Here is a 19,097-nt window from a genome sequence, read left to right as displayed (position 1 = left end):
CAGGGAAAAGTGTTATATTTTAGTACCTTTAACAGATTTTTTCCCAGCTTTTGAACGGGGGATCCACATTTTCATTTGGCACTGGGGCCCGCAAATTATGCTGAGGGTCCTGTTTGTCAGCTTCATTCCATTAGTAATTTCTTGTGATTTATTTTCTCATCCTACAGAATTGTTCACTTTCTACCTAATTTTGCACTCTTTCTCAAAGAGAGTCCCCAGAATAATAAAATCTTTAGACCTCCGCACAAGCCGTATCCTCCCCGACACCCCCAATATTGACCTTACCTTGGGTGATGCCATTACGGATTAATTCTTTTTCTCGTCCACTTTTTCATACAGTAAGCTTATAGAGCTAAGATTAATGAGAGGCAAAAAATCGCTCACAAGGGAGTGTCATTTCAAAAATTAAATCGCTGGCATCCGAGGAGAAGCCGGAAACTCAGCAAGGGGAAGTTGGCGAGGATTCGGGGTGTTCGGGAGGGAACCCAGGAGCTGACAGTCCCCGCGGGGGTCTGCGCTCGGCGCGTGCCCTTTAAGAGGCGGGGCCGGGGCGGGGCCTGGAGGCGGCCCGCTCTCCCAGACTGCCTCGCGCGTGCGCCGGCAGTTCGGCCACGTCCCTGGCCACGTCGCGCCCGCTCTCGCCATCTTCGTCGCTTCCTCTCTGGGGCCGCCGCCGCCTCCGCCTGAGCCGCCGAGCGCCGGGGCCACCGCGCCTACCGCCGCCGCCATGAACATCTTCCGGCTGACCGGGGACCTGTCCCACCTGGCGGCCATCGTTATCCTGCTGCTGAAGATCTGGAAGACGCGCTCCTGCGCCGGTGAGCGGCGGGCGAGGCCGGGCAAAGGCTTGGGCGCGGGGCCGGGTCGCCCGGAGGACCCGCCGACCTCGGTCGCCCCACGGCCCGCGGGCCTGCGCTGGCCGGACACACCCCCTCGGCCGGCCTGGCGGGCGGCCGGACCCCAGGACGCCTGCGACCCCTCGGGGTGGGCGCTCAGGCTGGGGCGGGGTTTCGCGGCGCTGGGCCCGGCTCCGCACTCGCTCCGCTCCCGAACTTGAGCCGTCGGGGCGGAGGCGGCGCCAGCTGGACAGCGCTGGGCCCTGTTCTCCCTGAAAAGTTTGGATGGGGGGTCCGGCAGGTGCGGGGAGCCTGCGAATCAATGGGACGGGCGGGAGGAGGACGGGAAGGACCGCGGCCGGCTCGGCTTGACGTGGCAGCCAGGCCTGCCCGGGAGGTGGGGCGGGCGCGGGAAGAGGTCACCCGCTCCTTACCCAGCCCCCTCGGGGACTGGCCTTTAGGTTAGGATGTCAGGTAAGACCTGTCCTCAGAGGTCTGCTGACTTCACCCCGCCTCTCGGGTCCAGGATCACGGCTGCCTGGGGAGGGAATGTGGGGAGGTCTCTAAGCGAATTTCTTGGGGACACTTAATGATACTTTGCGATACACACTAGTTTGTCAAACTCTGAGTGCCTCCATCTGATAACGGGTTCTCTTAAACTTGCGGCGTCCGCGGGTACCGCCGACGTCTCGTAATTCCTCACTCCACGTCACCAGTGAGTTGGCGATTCCCTCCTTGGAGGTACACATTTTATGCCTGCATTGCTCGGAGGCACCGAAACAGTTCTTAACGCTGTGGAGTTTTACATCTTATTAAACCTAAAAGCTTAAGACTGGCGAATTTTTTAATGATTTCTTGAAATGCAGTGTCTTCCTTAAACATATTTTTGGTGCTATGGCCTCAGTGAAATAACTTTTCATCAATTCAAGAACTTAATTTTTGCAGAGGCAGTAAAAGATGGAGTCCTAACGGACTTGGATGGCAGAGATTCCATTTACCCGATTGATTTGTAGAAATTTCCACCTTTAAAGTAACACCACATCTTTGATTGCGTCTTCGGGCCTCACCTCTCTCCCTGGAACATAGCTGAGATCCAGGAAGTAAGCAAAAACAAAAAAGACCTTTGAGCAACAAAATCGATGTCACAAAGTCCATGTGCTGAAACCAGTGTGTCTGACTTGGAGGTGATCTCTCAATTTATATATGGTTCTGAGAGATTTAGTTGTAAGATTTCCAATGACAGCAAAGTCATTGCAGCGATTGTGACAGCTGACATTTAAGCACTTGCTATGTACTAAGTAGTGAACTAAGTGCCTTGTATGGCTTACCCCATGTAGACCTTAAAATAACTTTATGAGGTGCTATTGTTCCCATTCTGTGGAGGAGGGAACTGAGTCTAAGGGAGGTAGAGAAAATTAGTGGTAAAGCCAGGACTGAAATAGAGGCAATCAGTAACTCGAAATCAAGGAGTTTGAATAAGTTATCTGTTTTGTCCAAGTAATTTTAGTTTAAATGTTTGACGCCAGACCATTTGTTTTGGTCTTTTTTTTATTGCACGCAGAAAATGGTTTTTTTGCAGCTTTACTGAGATATAATTGACATATAACATTGTATTAATTTTAGGTGTACAACATAATGATTTGATATATGTATATAGTGCAAAATAATTATCACAGTAAGTTAATATTCATCACCACAGATAGTTACAGTTATTTTCTTGTGATGAGAACTTTTAAGATCTACTCTCTTAGCAACTTTCAAGTATCCAATACAGTACAGTAGTACCTTGGTTTTTTAATGTGTCCGTTGACAAACATTTTGGTTTATGAACGCCGTAAACCTGGAAGTAAATGCTACAGTTTTCGAACACGACTCAGAAGTTGAACAGGTCACATAGCTTCCGCTGAGTGCAAGATCCAGAGGCCTAGCTGTCGGCTGTTTTCAAACGTTTCAGAGCTCGTGGATTACGTTCGAAAACCAAGGTACCACTGTATTATTAACTGTAGTCAGCATGCTGTATGTCACTTCCCCAGGATTTACTTACCTGGTTGACCACCTTCACCCATTATCCCCACTTCCCCCGCACCCAGGGAATACTACTTTTAATCTTTATTTTTGCACCAAAATCTTTGTATGAGTCTCTTCATCTTCTTTCATGTGTTTCTCAGAATTCCCTCATCTGTCAAGTCATTAAGTTGAACGTGTGTCTAAACTAAGATGTTGGGAAGAAGTTAGTGCAATTCTCCAGATATAGACTCGAGTAATAAGGAGATAATGAGAAAGTCTGCCATTTAGTTTGTTTGGTTTTTAATAGTCACTATTTTCATTTGGGAGATTTAGGAGCATTTAGAAAAATACAAACATATTTCAGCCAAAATAATAAGAAAGATAAATAGGTGAGTTAAGTTCATGTGTGTTTGTTAAGTATTCCTACAGTTAGCCTGTAGTTACAGGGCGTTATTAAACTATTGTTATTGTCAGACTTAGGATCATTTTAGTTCTTTAGTGAGATTTTCTGACCTTTGAAAAATCAAAATCACCAAATCATTTATTCAGAATTAAATGCTAAATTTGATTAGCTGTTTTGTTTTTCCATCCTAAATTATAAAAGTTGTTTAGAGACTTTTGAAAGAGTTTGAATTTGATATGAGTTTCTCAGATAACTGGAATAGGAGACATGTACATCCAGGTTGCGTTTCTTTGAAAATACTGGTATTGGGGTTCCTTTTAGGAATTTGGCACCTGTTTGAACACGCCTGCAGCTACAGAGTCATGGGGCTTTTTTCTCTTAGGGTAAGGGATGAGGCAGGTTATTGAGGAGGAAGCTAGAGAGTCTGCTTTCCTGACCGTCTAATTTCAGAATGGTTGCCATAAAGGACCTGTTTTAAAGTGGGGTGGAGAAGTTGATCTTGGTTTAGCTCTGTATGGATTGGCATTCTCCTGTGTCTGCCGTTGTCATTACAGAGGGGTGCCCAAGTGAAATGTGAGTTTCTCATAATCCTGAACAGTCATTGCAACTGGATGCACAGTGTGCTCAAGTTACCACCTGATTCTTGTCCGAGACGCTGACCTGGATAGCCTTGGGGAACAAGCCTGGGTTTGTGGATGAAGAATTTCCTGTCTGTATCTTCCTGGAGGCTGCTTGTTATTCAGAGGGCTGTGTGTATTATGCTTAAATTACTGGTGGAATCCTGAGAGCCGCAAGGCCCCGCCATCCTCCCCTAGCCTCCCCGTTCCCTGCACCTACCTATTGCTTAGATTGTTGTTAGCTGTTGGTAAGTAGGCTGTAGTCTTTTCACCCTCCCAAACATGACAGGAATGTACCAGTGTCTCTGCATTTCAGAATTGGACCGTTTATATTTTTGAAGTAAATGGAAAGCACCTCATCTTTTACTGTTGCCATTGAGTACTTCAGGAAGTGTTTGCATCACATTCCCAGCCCCTTCTTTTTGTTTTTTGGGGGGTTTTTTTTAAAGATTTTATTGGGGAAGGGGAACAGGACTTTATTGGGAACAGTGTGTATTTCCAGGACTTTCTTCCAAGTCAAGTTGTTGTCCTTTCAGTCTTAGTTGTGGAGGGTGCAGCTCAGCTCCAGGTCCAGGTCCAGTTGCCGTTGTTAGTTGCAGGGGGCGCAGCCCACCATCCCTTGTGAGAGTCAAACTGGCAACCTTGTGGTTGAGAGGACGCGCTCCAACCAACTGAGCCATCCGGGAGGCAGCTCAGTTCTAGGTGCCTGTTCAATCTTAGTTGCAGGTAGCGGAGCCCACCATCCCTTGCGGGAGTCGAACTGGCAACCTTGTGGTTGAGAGCCCACTGGCCCATGTGGGAATCGAACCAGCAGCCTTCGGAATTAGGAGCACGGAGCTCCAACCACCTGAGCCACCGGGCCCGCCCCCCAGCTCCTTCTTTGTAGCAGATGTTACCTGTTTTTTGAGTGCCAATCTCTTCAATAATCATTGTTCTCAAACATTTATTGACCACCCACTATGTGCAAGGCACCGGGGACACAATTCAGAGCAGCAACTTGCAACTATAAAAGTTTCTGCACTCAAGAAAGCTGCAATTTAGTTGAAATAATAAGATGTAAAAAGATTAGAATATAGGGTATTAAACCATATTAGCAGTCAGTCCTATGACTGACGTGGCAGGAAGGATTCCAGGGAAGGCTCCATGACTTCCCAACAAGCGGTGTGTAAGACCCTGTGAAGAGAGGTATAAGACTTTGCTGGTGTACGTTCAAGCCATGGTCCTGGATAGGACCAGGGAAGTGGTGGGAATCATGGTGCTACGTCTCCCCAAGTTCACTTACTAATGTGGAATATCATCAAAAGTAAAAGACAATAAACTGAGAGAAATAATCTGCAGTATATCTCAGTGACAAAGGGTTAATCTCCATAATAAAATACTCCTACAAAAATAAAAAGGATGAGGTTGGCAGTTCACAGAAGAATAACACAAGCCAGTGAAGCGTGAAAGAGTGCCCAGCCTCACTAGTAGTTAGGCGCTTGGCTATTCCAATAGAATGCATAGCATCATTTGCCCGCTGGGGCGGGGTGGGGGGTGGGGGGGCGTAAGAGGTTTACAACATCTAATGTAGGCAGGCTGTGAAATAAAGAGCATTCTCATCTGGTGTTAGTGAAAATGTAAATTGGTACAGCCTTTCTAGCAGAAATTGGACAATGTATTCTATCAAAAGTTTTATACATTTTATCCCAGCAATTCTAGGGAATCTGAACAACAAAAATTGTAAAATGTGTGAATAAACTTTATATAAAGATGTTCGTTGTACCTAAATGAGTATTAAACACTGTTTATAGATGAAAGGGTGTTAATGCAGTATTTGTAAGAAGGAAAATTGTGAACAACCCAGATGTCCATTAATGGAGTGGTCACACGAAAGTTGCAATATTCACACTGTGGGACACCGTACAGCCATTAGAAAGAAGGAGTAGGAAGGGGGCTTAAAAAAGACCTGGAAAGTTGCACTTAAAATAGAGGTGGGAAGGGTGTTAAAAAAGGTCCTTTTGCCTTTTATTCCATATATTTTAGCTCAATGGAATTTTTAATAAAAATAGCATGGATTTCTTTGAAAACAAGAAAAATGTCAAAACAGTACATAGTAAGAGCTGTCGTTTATCAAGCATTTACAGTGGGGCAGGTAATAGTATAAAGCAGTTTTTCCAACAGTCCCACACAGTTGGCATAACTTGTCCCCATTTGACAGATGCAGGAAGTGAGGTTTGGGTGGGCGGCAGGTATGTAATGGGCCCAGGCTTACCCTGTGCGTTCAGGGGCTGAGCTAGAACTCAGACCTTCTGTCCGTGAGTCACAAGGGCCATGGAGTGAGTCTGTTTCTGATGGTTGGACGGCTGCTTCCAGGGAAAGTTGACGCCTTTAGGAGAGTATCCGATCTTTGAGACAATGATTGGAGCATGGTGCCCAGGAGCCCTGTTAAATGCTGCTGTCCAGGTTATCCTCATGGTGTGACCTACACCGCTTGGTTGCATCTCAGCAGTTAGCAGCACAAAAGTCATTCCTGGAAAGCTTTCCTGTTTGGTTGAGGGCTCTGTTTTATAAATCAGTGGGAATATAAGAAATGCAACTTTAACCCACAGCGTAATTTAAAGTAACACAGTGGAGTATATAGTCGTGGGCTTTTATTAAACTTAACTTGGTCCAGTGGGAAAAGAGAAGAATGGTGTTAAGTTTAATGACTGAGTTTCATTTTACAAGTTATACTCCTTAATTTGGATATTCGGCGCATTTGGTATTAGGATGGCTGTTACAGAAGCAGTTAGAGCGAGTATTCTTGAGAGCTTGTCACCTGATAGCCTTCACATACTCTGGTCTCAAAACGGAGAGAAGCTGGGGATAGGAGCCCCTGCGATAGGAGTCCCTCTGGTATCTGAGCAGGTGTTTTCCCCCCAGAAGGAGATTTCCTGCCCCTGCCCCCTCTGTCTTCAGCTGGGATCCCTGCCTTCCTGTGAGGACAGGACAGTTTTTCTGTTTTGAAGGAAAAAGCTGCTACTTGCTAATCAGGATCCCAGGCCAGGAAGAAGAGGGTAGAACTGTGTAAGCGTCCTCAGATTTCTGCCATGGCATTTCCTGCATGGGTTCTGCACCACGGGACAAGCTCCAGGCCACATGCTGCCTGTCCCTCTCTCCTGCCCCATGCTCTGCTCAGGGGGCTCCCCCACCCTCTGGCTGGAAGTAAATTAGGTCAGAGCCCAGAGCACATTGCCTTGTTACAGTCAGAGACACAGTATGACTTCGAAACTCTTTGGAAGTATTCCCAAAATACCACAAAATGAGAATTTACCCCATGACATGAAAATAAAAAGAATTCCATTTTCTTTTGTCCATTTGTTCATCCATTCAGCAATATCTCCTTAGCCCTGCTGTGTGTCACGCCCAGTGCTCAGCACATAATACCACGTGGAATAAGGCAGGACCCTGGCCTTTGGGGAGCTCTCTGTCTGGTGGGGGTGGGGAGGGGGACAAGCAACCAGGTAATCACAGTGCATTTTGTAAGTGCTGTAATGTAGTAGGAGCCAGGGCAGCAGCTGGGAAGAAGCAGTTGCCACTTGTTGACTGAGTACAGAGTACACAGCACTGAGGGATGGCATCTTCAAAGACGACTTCCCATAGGAAGTGACATGTGCATTGGGTTGCAAAGGGGATTAGTCCCTGATTTTTAATATAGGAATGCTAAAAAGGACAAAATTTCAAATCTGCTTGGCTTCCAAGTTTCCATTAGAATAAACCCTTTACAACAAAGTTTGCCCATATGTATCCTATAATTTTTTATTTAAAATATTGGAAAGAACCATACAGGAAGTTAACTGTAAATTTATCTCAAGGCTCCAACAAACATCAAATATGGACTGTGCTCCCTGCTCTCCCCCATCTTGTCTTCTCCCTCGTGGTCTCTGTGTCGACGGCAGCCTCTTGTTTCTACTTTGGAACATTGATCTTTGATAGGAAAATAAAGTTCTTCATTACTGGGGAACAACTAAAAGGAGCAGGCTTACTGTCTGTAGTCTACCTTTAATCCTTGAAATTGGTTACTGTTGATGGATCCAGAAAGGGAAGAAGGGGAGACTCATCTTTTTCTTCAATTTCTACTTGGGTGTTGTAAATCGGCTGGAACTGCAATTATTCAAACACAGCAAGTAACCTTCTTAAATCCAAGCCTATAGTTTCAACATGCTGCAAAATTGTTTTGTAAAATGTGTTTTTTATTGTGATTTTTACATTCTGTAGTATTGCTAATAATTTGGGTGCAGTGACATTTCTGTTAAATACATGCTCAGTGGTGTAAGGTTTGCCATGTAGATGAGGGTGGGTGGGTTCTGGTGTCTAGTTAAGATTCAGTTTCCTTAATGAATTCACTCAACCACCAACATCTGAAACCCTTAGTTCACATCCTTTGTCACATAAATATTGGGCCAAATACAAATATCAGAAAAGCCCAGTGCACGCTATGTGACCTTCCAGACTTCGCCAGCTGAGTCTGGATGTGCCATAACAGTTGCTCTGGAGGTGGAAACAGTTTTAAGGTGTTAAAAAAAAAAAAGTGCTGCTTTTTAAGACTAGCTGTAGCAACAGGTCCCCACCCTGTTAGGTGAGTATGAGGTTGGTTGTGTGATGAATCTAAGCAGTGGAATTTTTTAAAATCTTAACATGTCCAAGTAAATGCTGCACTCTCAAACGAAGCCACCTTGGGAGGCCATACCACTATTCAGTTGATGCCCAGATTCTTATCTGAAGCAGAGTTCCTCATCTCCTCAACCGATTAGATTCCAGCTCTGTCCTTGAAAGATTGGTCACCATGAGATACTGTTTTAAAATGGAAAGAAAGGTGCTAAAGATAACAGACAAGTTACAACACTAAATAATAGCAGAAGTTTTGAAATAAACTTATTCTTACCTAATGTGACGTATTCAAACAATGCACCTCTTGGTATATTGGCTCTGGCATAACCAAGTCACTTTCCTGTAGTTAACCCCATCATAGTAAGAAACCTCCCCAAAGGAGAGTGTTCAGGGATGGTAAGGGGAAGAATAACTAAAACCACTCATTTATTTAGTCATTTCAGACATCAGCGTTTGGCCCCTGGTGTCCACTTTCCAGACCTGCACTTCCCGCAGTGTTGTCTACAAGAACCATAAAGCTCTTCCAGGCTTTTCTAATACTGTCCTTTTGTTTCTGTAGGTATTTCTGGAAAAAGCCAGCTTCTCTTTGCACTGGTCTTCACAACTCGTTACCTGGATCTTTTTACGTCATTTATTTCATTATATAATACGTCCATGAAGGTATGGTATAGCATCCAATGGAATGTATTGCATCCATAAGACACAGACCTATGGAAACTTAACCATTAAGCATATTTTTACAGTTTCAAAGCAGTATCTAATTAAAGTGCTTTGCACTTAGAAATTTTTTAATCTTAAGTTCCTTGAGTATGATAAACTTCTAAGGCTCTTGATATGAAAGAGGGGAAACCATTATGTTTTCAAGCAGTGGGAAATTACAGATTCTCCAGGAAACCCAGCAGGTTCGTTCAGAAAGAAGAATGAAAGCCAGGGCTGGACTCTGTGTAGGCATCTACTTCTTTTTTACCCCCAGTAAGTTCATATTTCTTAAACTTCCTGTGTGTGTGCCATCTTTATTACTTTTGTCATGCTTAAATGACATCTGTACCATAATTTACTAAATACGTTTTTTAAACCTTTTAATTTGTCCTGAACAGTGGTATCCATGGTACCTTTGGTGTCCTTACATTTTTCCTAATCCACATGAAAGCAAATGTATAACTGTTAAAATACAGAATGTGTGCATCTTGTATCTTGTATAGCACTGCCGGGACACGCTGCACACTCGTTCTTTCACACATTGCTGGACATGTACTTCCCGAACACCCACAGGACATGGCACTTGCCTAGCACTGGGGCAGGGCAGAAACAAGCAGAAGTCATGGTCTGGTGGGCGGAGTACCAGTCATCCCAGTAAAAGGGAATGGCTGCAGTTTATGATAGGTGCTATGAAAGAAAAGTATGGCGGCTCTCAGGATGTAGATTAGGAGTCTGATTTCATTCATTCATTCATGCACTCATTCGTTCTTCAAAGGCTTGGTGAGCACTTGTGTGTCGGGCACTGTTGTAGGCACTTGGTTAGTGGCACACCCAAGGAAGTGAGGTTTAAGCTGAAGCCTATTGGTGTGCCATGGAAAACAACTCCCCAACACTGTGTTCCCAAGCATTTTCATAAGCACAGGTCAGAGTGGCAAAACAACATTTGAGTCTGTGGTCTTTCCTAAAAAAGCAAATGTGAGTTACCCTATGATCATTCCATTCTTCATTACTAAGTGATGGGAGCCTAGTAATCAGGAAATCGGCTTACTTTAAAAATGCCTAGGTCCCTGCTTGTCCAAGCAGGTATTAGAAGCCCTCAGGATACCTAGCTTTCAGAGGAATACTGCTTTCTTGGTTCTAGTTTCCAAGCACGTCCTGCAAATCAGGTGAAGGGTCAAGTTTTATGTGTTCATACTGTGTTTCCCCGAAAATAAGACCTAACCGGAAAATAAGCGCTAGCATGATTTTTCAGGGTGATAGCCCCTGAACATAAGGCCTAATGCGTCTTTTGGAGCAAAAATACAAGACCCGGTCTTATTTTTGGGGAAACACGGTAGCTTTTTACTTTAAATGCCAAGCACTGATGAGAAGAGAAATGCTGCTTTCCCCAGGGGCTGCTAGGGCCTTGATGGACATAATGGCTGGGCTGTAGGCTGGGTGCTGTGGGGGAGAACCCCGGCCCAAGTGTCTCGGGAGGATGTTCTGCAGGTGGGGACTCTGTACACAGGTTGTGTTTATACATGCAGATTATATGTTAATTTATTCATATGCACGTATACATAGATTTGGGTGTGGAGAGAACTCCTGTAACAGTATAAGATACTCATCTTCCTTGATTTTTTGGGAGGATGGGTATGACTAACAATTTTAATACCTTGTTGACTATTTATTTTGTTTTTAAGCATATGAGGGCTTGGTGATTGCTTTCATTTTCCTATTTATTCAATGGCCCAAATGCTGCCCCTCGTTAAGTTTTGCAGGGCGGTTTTCCTAAGCAGTAGTACCAGCCAGTGTACCCACAGGATCCCAGTTCTCTCTTCATAGGCTAAACCTGCTCTTTGGTTCTTGGGCTTAAAATTCTGCAGTCTGAAAACTGGTGTAATTTCAGAATATCAGACTTTTGTTTGGGTCGGGTGAATATATGGTGTTTGACTTTTGAATGTGCAGGAACATAAAATGTGATTGGGAGCCCTTCAGCAGCTAGATGGCAGCGCACCTGGAATTGCTCCCTCATAGGCAGCAATGTTTTACAAATTGTCACTTACTTTTGGTTTTACTTTTGTTTTGTAACCAGACAAAATTTCAAAGCAACAATTTGAATGTTCAGTGTTAAAGTAACACAATTTAAGTAAAAAACCATCATCGTAAAGTTTAACATGAATTACATTGTTTATCTTATCTTTAGAAAAGCACTAGCTAAGAAATACTATGCTGGAGGGAAGTGAATTGGTTTTGAACTGCATTGAACTTTGCATTCATTTTTTTTCTTAAGCTACATTCTAATAATTTAAAATGGGATTAAAAATACATTCTTTGGCAGTTTCTTATAAACTTATACTTAACATATGATTCAGCAATCCCACTGCCAAGAGAAATGAAAATTTATGTTCATACAAAAGCCTCTACACAAATGTTCATAGCAGCTTTATCCACCACCCACCAAGCTGGAAATAGCCCACCTGCCCTTCACAGGTGAGTGGATGAACAAACTGTGGTACATCCATGCGTGGACTGCGGCTCCGCAATAGAAAGGAGGTTACTGTCTTATTAATACCTGCGACAGCATGGTTGGATCTCAAATACATTATGCTACTTGAAAGAAGCTGGTCTTAAAGGTGACATACTCTATAATTCTATTTATGTAACATTCTAGAAAAGGCAAAACTGTAGGGGCCGAGGACAGATCAGTGATTGCTAGAGGTTAGGCTGGGGGGAGGCTTGACTGCAGAGGGGCAGCAAGAGGAATTTTTTGCGGGGTGATAGCACCGATCTGTGCCTTGATTGTGGTGGTGGTTATGTGACTCATAGAGCTGTGTACCCCTCAAAAGTGAATTTTACTATATTGAAATTTTACATTTAAAAAATATATATGGATGATGTAGAAAGCCCAGGGAGTTGGAACAATGATAAGGCATGGATGACCTGGTGTTTTTTCTTTTGTTTGTAGCTTATCTACATTGCCTGCTCCTATGCCACGGTGTACCTGATCTACATGAAATTTAAGGCAACTTACGATGGAAATCACGATACCTTCCGAGTGGAGTTTCTGGTGGTCCCTGTGGGAGGCCTCTCGTTTCTAGTCAATCATGATTTCTCTCCTCTCGAGGTTAGTTAAGAGATTATTTAGTGGTGCTGTCTGGTTCTCTAGGGAAAAAGGCCTGTTTGCAGAGAATGTGGGGTTCTGTGTTTTTTTCTGTTTGGCAAACTTCAGGTGCAACATACACTATTTGGTGTATTAATAAATACATCGTGGACAGGAATTAAGCCTCCAGTTATTTGGGTGTCTGACGACAGGTTATTACCTGACTCCTCTAGAATATAAACTTGGCTTCTCTGCCTGTTTGAGTGTTTGATGAACATGACCTCCCGCTCTAACCCAACTTTTGCTGCTTCATGTATGGGGGTGGCACATTAACACTGTCTGTGACTCCCCTAAGCAGTGCTGCTCCGCTCCTCAGCTTTAGAAAATGTGGTTGGCGTGGCGCCCCTGGCACTGTGCAGGCCCATGGCTGCTCCTAAGTGCTTCGTCCTTCTCTTGGCATCCTGGGGTTGGTTACATCATCGCACTACCCTTGGTCGTCTGATGGGTGCCGGGAGTGTCTGAGCTTTTAAAACCCTCCAAGGGACTGCTCATGAGTCCTTCTGTCGTCAGCCTGAATAAAGTGCCACTTTGGACAGAGTTTGCATAATTACAGCTCTGATTTCTTAGCCCTTTGATTTAACCACACCCAAAGAGCCTAAAGAATAGGAAAAATAGTGAGAATATTTGGATGGTCTGGAAAGACCAGCTGGTGAGGAAAAATAGCAGTGAGCAAGTTTAAGGAGCCTGGTTATCAGTGTGGCCACCCTGAAGAGAGCAGAGCTGGTTTGGGACCCCAGATTCGGAGTGGGACAGGCTGATCCAGTAGAAACGTCATATATGTCGATTCACAGAGAATTATACAGGGAAGAACATGACATTGGGCAGATAAGGTAAGGGAAGTTCCGAGGCAGAGGTAGGTGTCCAGGTGATCTGGCTGGTCACTGGGAGTGTCTGTGCCTCTGAAATGCAGCTCAGGTTTCTGTGGTTTATGAACTTGCTGAGCTCCTCTGTCCTGGGCTCTCTGCCCAGACTCCCCACTTTTTGTGCTGCTCCGCAGTAAAGCAAGAGTATTCCCTGTGAACCCCTGGCGGGCACTGGCTGCTGACCAAAACCTGTGGTTTTTCTCACAGATTTTGTGGACCTTCTCCATCTACCTGGAGTCGGTGGCCATCCTGCCGCAGCTGTTCATGATCAGCAAGACCGGAGAGGCGGAAACCATCACCACCCACTACCTGTTTTTCCTGGGCCTCTACCGGGCGCTCTATCTCGTCAACTGGATCTGGCGCTTCTACTTCGAGGGCTTCTTCGACCTCATTGCTGTGGTGGCCGGCGTGGTCCAGACCATCCTCTACTGCGACTTCTTCTACTTGTACATCACTAAAGGTACGGCATCTGCATCCTGCCTGCTTTGTGCCCACGGCGTGTGCTCTCAGGAGCTCCCTAGCCCAGCACGCTGCCAGGCTAGCACTGGCTTTCTGAAAAAGAACTCGCTGCAGACAAACTTTATTTATTTATTTATTTTATTGGGGAATGTTGGGAAACAGTGTATTTCTCCAGGGCCCCTCAGCTCTACGTCGTGTCCTTCAATCTAGTTGTGGAGGTCGCAGCTCAGCTCCAAGTCCAGTTGCTGTTTTCAATCTTTAGTTGCAGCGGGCGCAGCCCACCATCCCATGCGGGAATTGAACCAGTAACCTTGTTGTTGAGAGCTTGCGCTCTAACCAACTGAGCCATCCGGCTGCCCCTCGGGTAGCTCAGCAGCTGCTCGTTGTCTTCAATCTAGTTGTGGAGGGCGCAGCTCATTGGCCCATGTGGGAATCGAACCGGTAACGCTGTTGTTCAGAGCTCGCGCTGTAGCCAACTGAGCCATGCGGCCGCCCCCAGAAAAACATTTTAACAAGTGTCAAATTAAATTCTGAATCAGGTTTTCAGTCTTTTGTCTCTTGCTATATAGCTTTACTGTTTTCATTTTGAAAAATTACATCAGAACTGATAATTCTGAAAACTGTCACTTGAAATCTTACCACTCAAGGGTCATTAATTATTGCTAATGAAATTTCAATAAATGTAATTCTATATCTCTCTGTGCATACAGATACATTATGTAAACTACACATGGGACTCCAGAATCGGCTGTTTCCCCCACTCACATTTTTTTATGTCAGTAAATTGAAATCTACATAATTTTCAATAGCCATAGTGTTTCATTGTGTGTATTACCAAAATGCACTTACTCAGCCCCCTGGTCATGGGTATTCAGACTGTTACTTCTATTTTGCTGCCTACATTGCTGCCATGAAAAGCCAGTGCTTAAGTCAGAATCCTTGTAATGAACATTTCTGCATTTCTGTGAATATAGGACATGAGAACTTCACAAAAATCTGGTGAAAGCTATGGTCCTTGCCCCCCCAAAATCATATTTATATATATGCACACAAATTTAGGCATATAGGGCTGGCCGGTGGCTCAGGTGGTTGGAGCGCTGTGCTCCTATCGCCAAGATTTGGGGTTCGATTCCCACATAGGCCAGTGAGCTGCGCCCTCTACAGCTAAGATTGAGAACAATGGCTCTCCCTGGAGCTGGGCTGCTGTGAGCAGCTGGAGGTTGGCGTGAGCTGCGGTGGGCTGCTGTGGGCTACTGTGTGCTGCCATGAGTGGCCGGTGGCCAGCGTGAGCGGCCGGCAGCCAGCGAGAGCTGCTGTGAGCTGCTGTGAGTGGCTGACCAACTGCCTCAGCAGGGGGAGCGCAAGGCTCATAAGACCGGCATGGGCCAGGGAGCTGTGTCCTACACAACTAGACTGAGAAACAACGGCTTGAACTGGAGTGGGGAGGGGGGAGGCAGGAGAAAGGGGAAAAAAATTAGGCATATAGTTTTAGGGTATTCAGAAGCCCATGAAACCCAACCACAAACCACAGACCCTTGCTATACAGTAAAATTCCTAATGGTGGAATTGCTAAATACAAGGGCTTATGAACGTTACCTCTTTTTTTAACATCCAATTTTATAGACCTCTGTACATAATAACAGTTACATTTTAATATATGTTGATTAGGGGAGAAAGTCATGATAAAAAAAAAGTTGCTATTTAGTGACAATTTCAATCAAATTTGTATTTCTTAAATATAATTGCTATGGCATCTGGGTGCATGAAGAAAATTCCAGTATATGTGTGCATGACATTTCCATAGTGAAGAGGGCTTTGTTTATTGACACCAGAATCAAATGGCTGTTGGTTGCCAAAAGCTTATTTCCTCGAACATGACTATGTAGTATCTCATCTGACTGTGAGTGACAGATGTCTAGGATTGGGAAGAAGGAAACTAAGCTTGTCAATATCAGTCACCTTTTGTTTTCTCTTCCTCTCTTTCACATTCTAGTACTCAAGGGAAAGAAGCTCAGTCTGCCAGCGTAAGTGCCAAAGACCATCAGCGGCATCTGTCCTTCAGGGTGCTCGGACAGAATTCCTACCAGCACAGGCACAAGATGCTTGATAGGGGACATCAGAAACTTAACTCTAATGTTGCGGAAGGTCATCAGAGGCTCTTTAAGAACGCAGAGGAAAAGAACCAGGAGGTTTCTGTTTAATGCATCTTGCCTTATCTTTTTTTATTACTATGTACAAAGATTTTTTTACACAAAAAAACTTAATGCTGTATTAATAAATTCAGTGTGTAGCTTCAATTGGGGTAGTTTCAAAAGTGAAGATTTTGTGAGAAATAGTGCAAACCTCTTTTTTTTTAAATTCTTTGAAATTGTTGATTCTTTGTGTCTGCAATGAAATTGTACTCTTTGACAGTTGGTAGATTACACATTCTTCTATCTATCAAACTTGCATTCCACTATATTTATTTTATTTTATTATTATTTTTTTTTTTTTTGCCAAAAGATGAGTCATATTTGTTTGAAATCTGAGACACTATGTTCAATTTGGTATATCTGTTCAAATTTCTTCCCACCTGATGTGGAAATCCTTCCTTCGACATCACAACACTACATTTAAGGTTGGTAAGGATGACATGCAAGTCTTATGGTTTTCATTACCAAATTTTTAAGATTCTGAATGTAGATGGAGTCTCCTTTGAGAGTCACCAAAGGTGCCTGCCCTGCTCCCCTGCTAAGAAACGCCAGTTTGAGACTGTCCCAAGGGTGTCAAAGAATTCGGTGGGCAGGGGTTCTGGGCTGCTTGCCATCTGAGTGGGGGATGCGAAGGCCATTCCTGATTATTTTGGATCTAGGACTCTACTCCTCTGAGGAATAGAACACAAGTAGTTACCTATCACTTTAGTTTATAATTCCAAAAGATTACTACAACCACGTCCATGCTGAGATTCAAACGGTTGTTCATACCATTTTTGGATAGAAAATGATTTACATTTTTAAAAATTGGCAGTACCAGTTGCCATTCCTTATACGCTTACATTTTTTTGTTTTTTGTTTCGTTTTTACTGAACTCTTGCATGATTTATCTTGTGTTACCACCTTAATAAACACTTTATTAAACACAGAATAAATTGTCTTTTTTTCATGAATTAGGCTTTTGGAACATCCTATGTCAGGATGGTTTTTGTTTTTCAATTGGCAAGAAAGCTCTCTATAGAGCTGCAAACACTTACTGTCCACTTAATAACCTAAAACTTTCTGTATTTTGTGGAAAATTTGGAATTTTTCCTCCTGATTTTGCCATTAGAATGATTTGCTACATTTTTTTATTTATTTATACAAAAGCAAATGACTTCGTTTTTATGTGATGCACCATAAGTGTTAAAGTGTTACATACTAACTGCTCACTACAAAGAGGACATAGTAGTTTTGCTTGCCATGTTCAAGTGTGGAACAAGGGAGCTGGATGGGGTTTATTTTTTCATCTAGCGTGTCTCCTAACATCTTTCTCAGCTGGCTGTGTGACTGCATAGTTTAACCTCCTGTCTTTACCTCTCTCACTTTGCTTCACCCTTTGCCTCATGGTTTTGCTTCTGTGTCTGAGTATCTTTCTTTCCAGCATCTTAGTCTTGGTTTAGTTTGTTTTCATCCTCCTTGGAAGATCCTGAGAACATGGAGGAAGGGGAGGAAATCCTGTCATGAGTGGAGCAGACTGCTTGCTGCCCGAACTGGGGGTGGGGTGGGGTGGGGGGGCCTCACGTTTTTTTGTGCATGTAAATCAAACAGGCGCGGCAGGCTCACTGGAGAGCAGAGGCTCTGGGACCTCTCACACCACCTGATGTATGAAGTACCAATGCTTTCTCTAGTCATTCTGCCCAAGTAAAAATAAAATTGGCTAAGATGTGACCACCATTTTGTGCCCAACCAGGATGGCATCTTAACAAATAGGGTGCCGCAGTGGGAGTGCAGGACTGGGCCAGCGTCCTCGCACACGACGGAAACAAAGGCCTTGTGTGACGCGCCTTACGAAGCACTGTTTTAGAGTTACTCTCACTTCCTGAATAAAGGTTATCAGGTAACTAATGTTTTTTATTGAGCTGTTTTATTTGCGTGACTTTTTTTCAGTGTAAGCATGAAGAGAAATAAAGCAGTTAACCAATTTGCTCACTAAGTGATTAGTCTGAAAAGCTGCTGGCTGTTGGCTGCTTATAGGCCCAGTCCATTCCCTGCACAGTTCAATCAGTGTTGATTACTAACATTTCCTGCTTCCTTACAGTCTGGTCAAGAGAGAAGGTAGAGAAAATAGGTGAGAAAAAGAAAAAAGAAAAAGTGGTGCAGGCGGAAGGCCCTGTGATAATCCTGCCCAGCCTTTCCAAAGGTGCTACGAGGTTGGAGAGCTTCTGGAAAGGTCAAGCTATGATTTTGTTTCAATAGAAAGCGATTTGTGGGAACCTGAGTAAGCCGCCTTCAGAGTCTTGACCCCTCACACTCCAGCTCTGTGACCCTGGATTTAACATGATCCTCCTTCCCCTCGGTTTCATGCAGACCCTCCTTCCACAGCATTTCTGTGAAGTGTAAATGAGCAACACAGCTTGGTGCTTCAAGACGACCCCCTCTTTCCCTCCCTTTGTGCTTAGCTTGGGACAACTACCTTGAAAGCTGACCCGGGAGCAGTTCTGGCCTATTAGATGACATTAGTCAGCTTTGCTCTTGGAAGAGCGATGCATCTATAGACACCGACTCCTAGAGACCTTCCCAAAGCACCCGTCCGAGGGAGGTCTGATGAGGGCCCATTGCATTGAGGCTCCAGGTGGAGTACTGCCCCCCAACCCCTGTGCGCGTCGCCCTCTAGTGGCTAAATGTGGAATTACCAAGGAACCTGCTCTCTGCCCAGTACGTGCGGCAACCCCCACACCCCCCAACTAATCTTGATCGAGGTTAGCCTTCGCAGTGTGGAGCCTTCGCAGGTGTTATGGGTGTTTGTCCTGCATTTTTGAAACAATTCCCTCCTGTCCCTGCAATTTAAAAGTAAATTGCAGCATAGTACAGCACTATTCCTTTTAAACAATGAGTATTTTTTTATAATACGAGAATACTCCAGATGGCTACTCCTACTTTCGCCCGGGGCACTTAAAAGGGGAGTCTTTAGGCAAACACTACACTGCACTTGACTCCATTACCAAAACAATGGGAACAGAACCTGTTTACTCATAAGGTTTCTAAGACAATAAATGGTTCTGTAACAGGGAAACTGGTGTGTCCTGAAATGTGACTTATTTAAAGTTCTGAAAACTGAAGATCTCAGGCCTGTAAAGAATGCTTAGAAAAAAAGAATCCAACCTCCTGGCTAAAACTGCACCCCCATGTGATATAAACAATAGCAGCAAACGTTAAATGCAAGGATCTCATTTTTCTTGGGACATAGAAATTTAGTCAAAGAAAATCA

At 44.2% G+C, this 19,097-nt stretch overlaps 1 protein-coding gene across 1 annotated transcript; it reads left to right on the top strand.

The window, feature by feature from the left end:
- Positions 1–601: 601 nt before the first annotated feature.
- Positions 602–17,734, top strand: KDELR2 (KDEL endoplasmic reticulum protein retention receptor 2). Its single transcript, XM_019753661.3, has 5 exons — positions 602–818; positions 9,052–9,152; positions 12,139–12,297; positions 13,404–13,656; positions 15,649–17,734. The coding sequence occupies exons 1-5, from the start codon at positions 728–730 to the stop codon at positions 15,681–15,683; spliced, it is 639 nt and encodes a 212-aa protein (XP_019609220.1). The 5' UTR covers positions 602–727; the 3' UTR covers positions 15,684–17,734.
- Positions 17,735–19,097: the final 1,363 nt, after the last annotated feature.

Source organism: Rhinolophus sinicus, chromosome 5, assembly GCF_057876585.1.
Source record: "Rhinolophus sinicus isolate RSI-liver-muscle chromosome 5, RSI-T2T, whole genome shotgun sequence".
NCBI lineage: Eukaryota > Metazoa > Chordata > Mammalia > Chiroptera > Rhinolophidae > Rhinolophus > Rhinolophus sinicus.
Note: the sequence above shows the minus strand (reverse complement) of the source record. Positions and strands in the feature narration are given on the sequence as shown.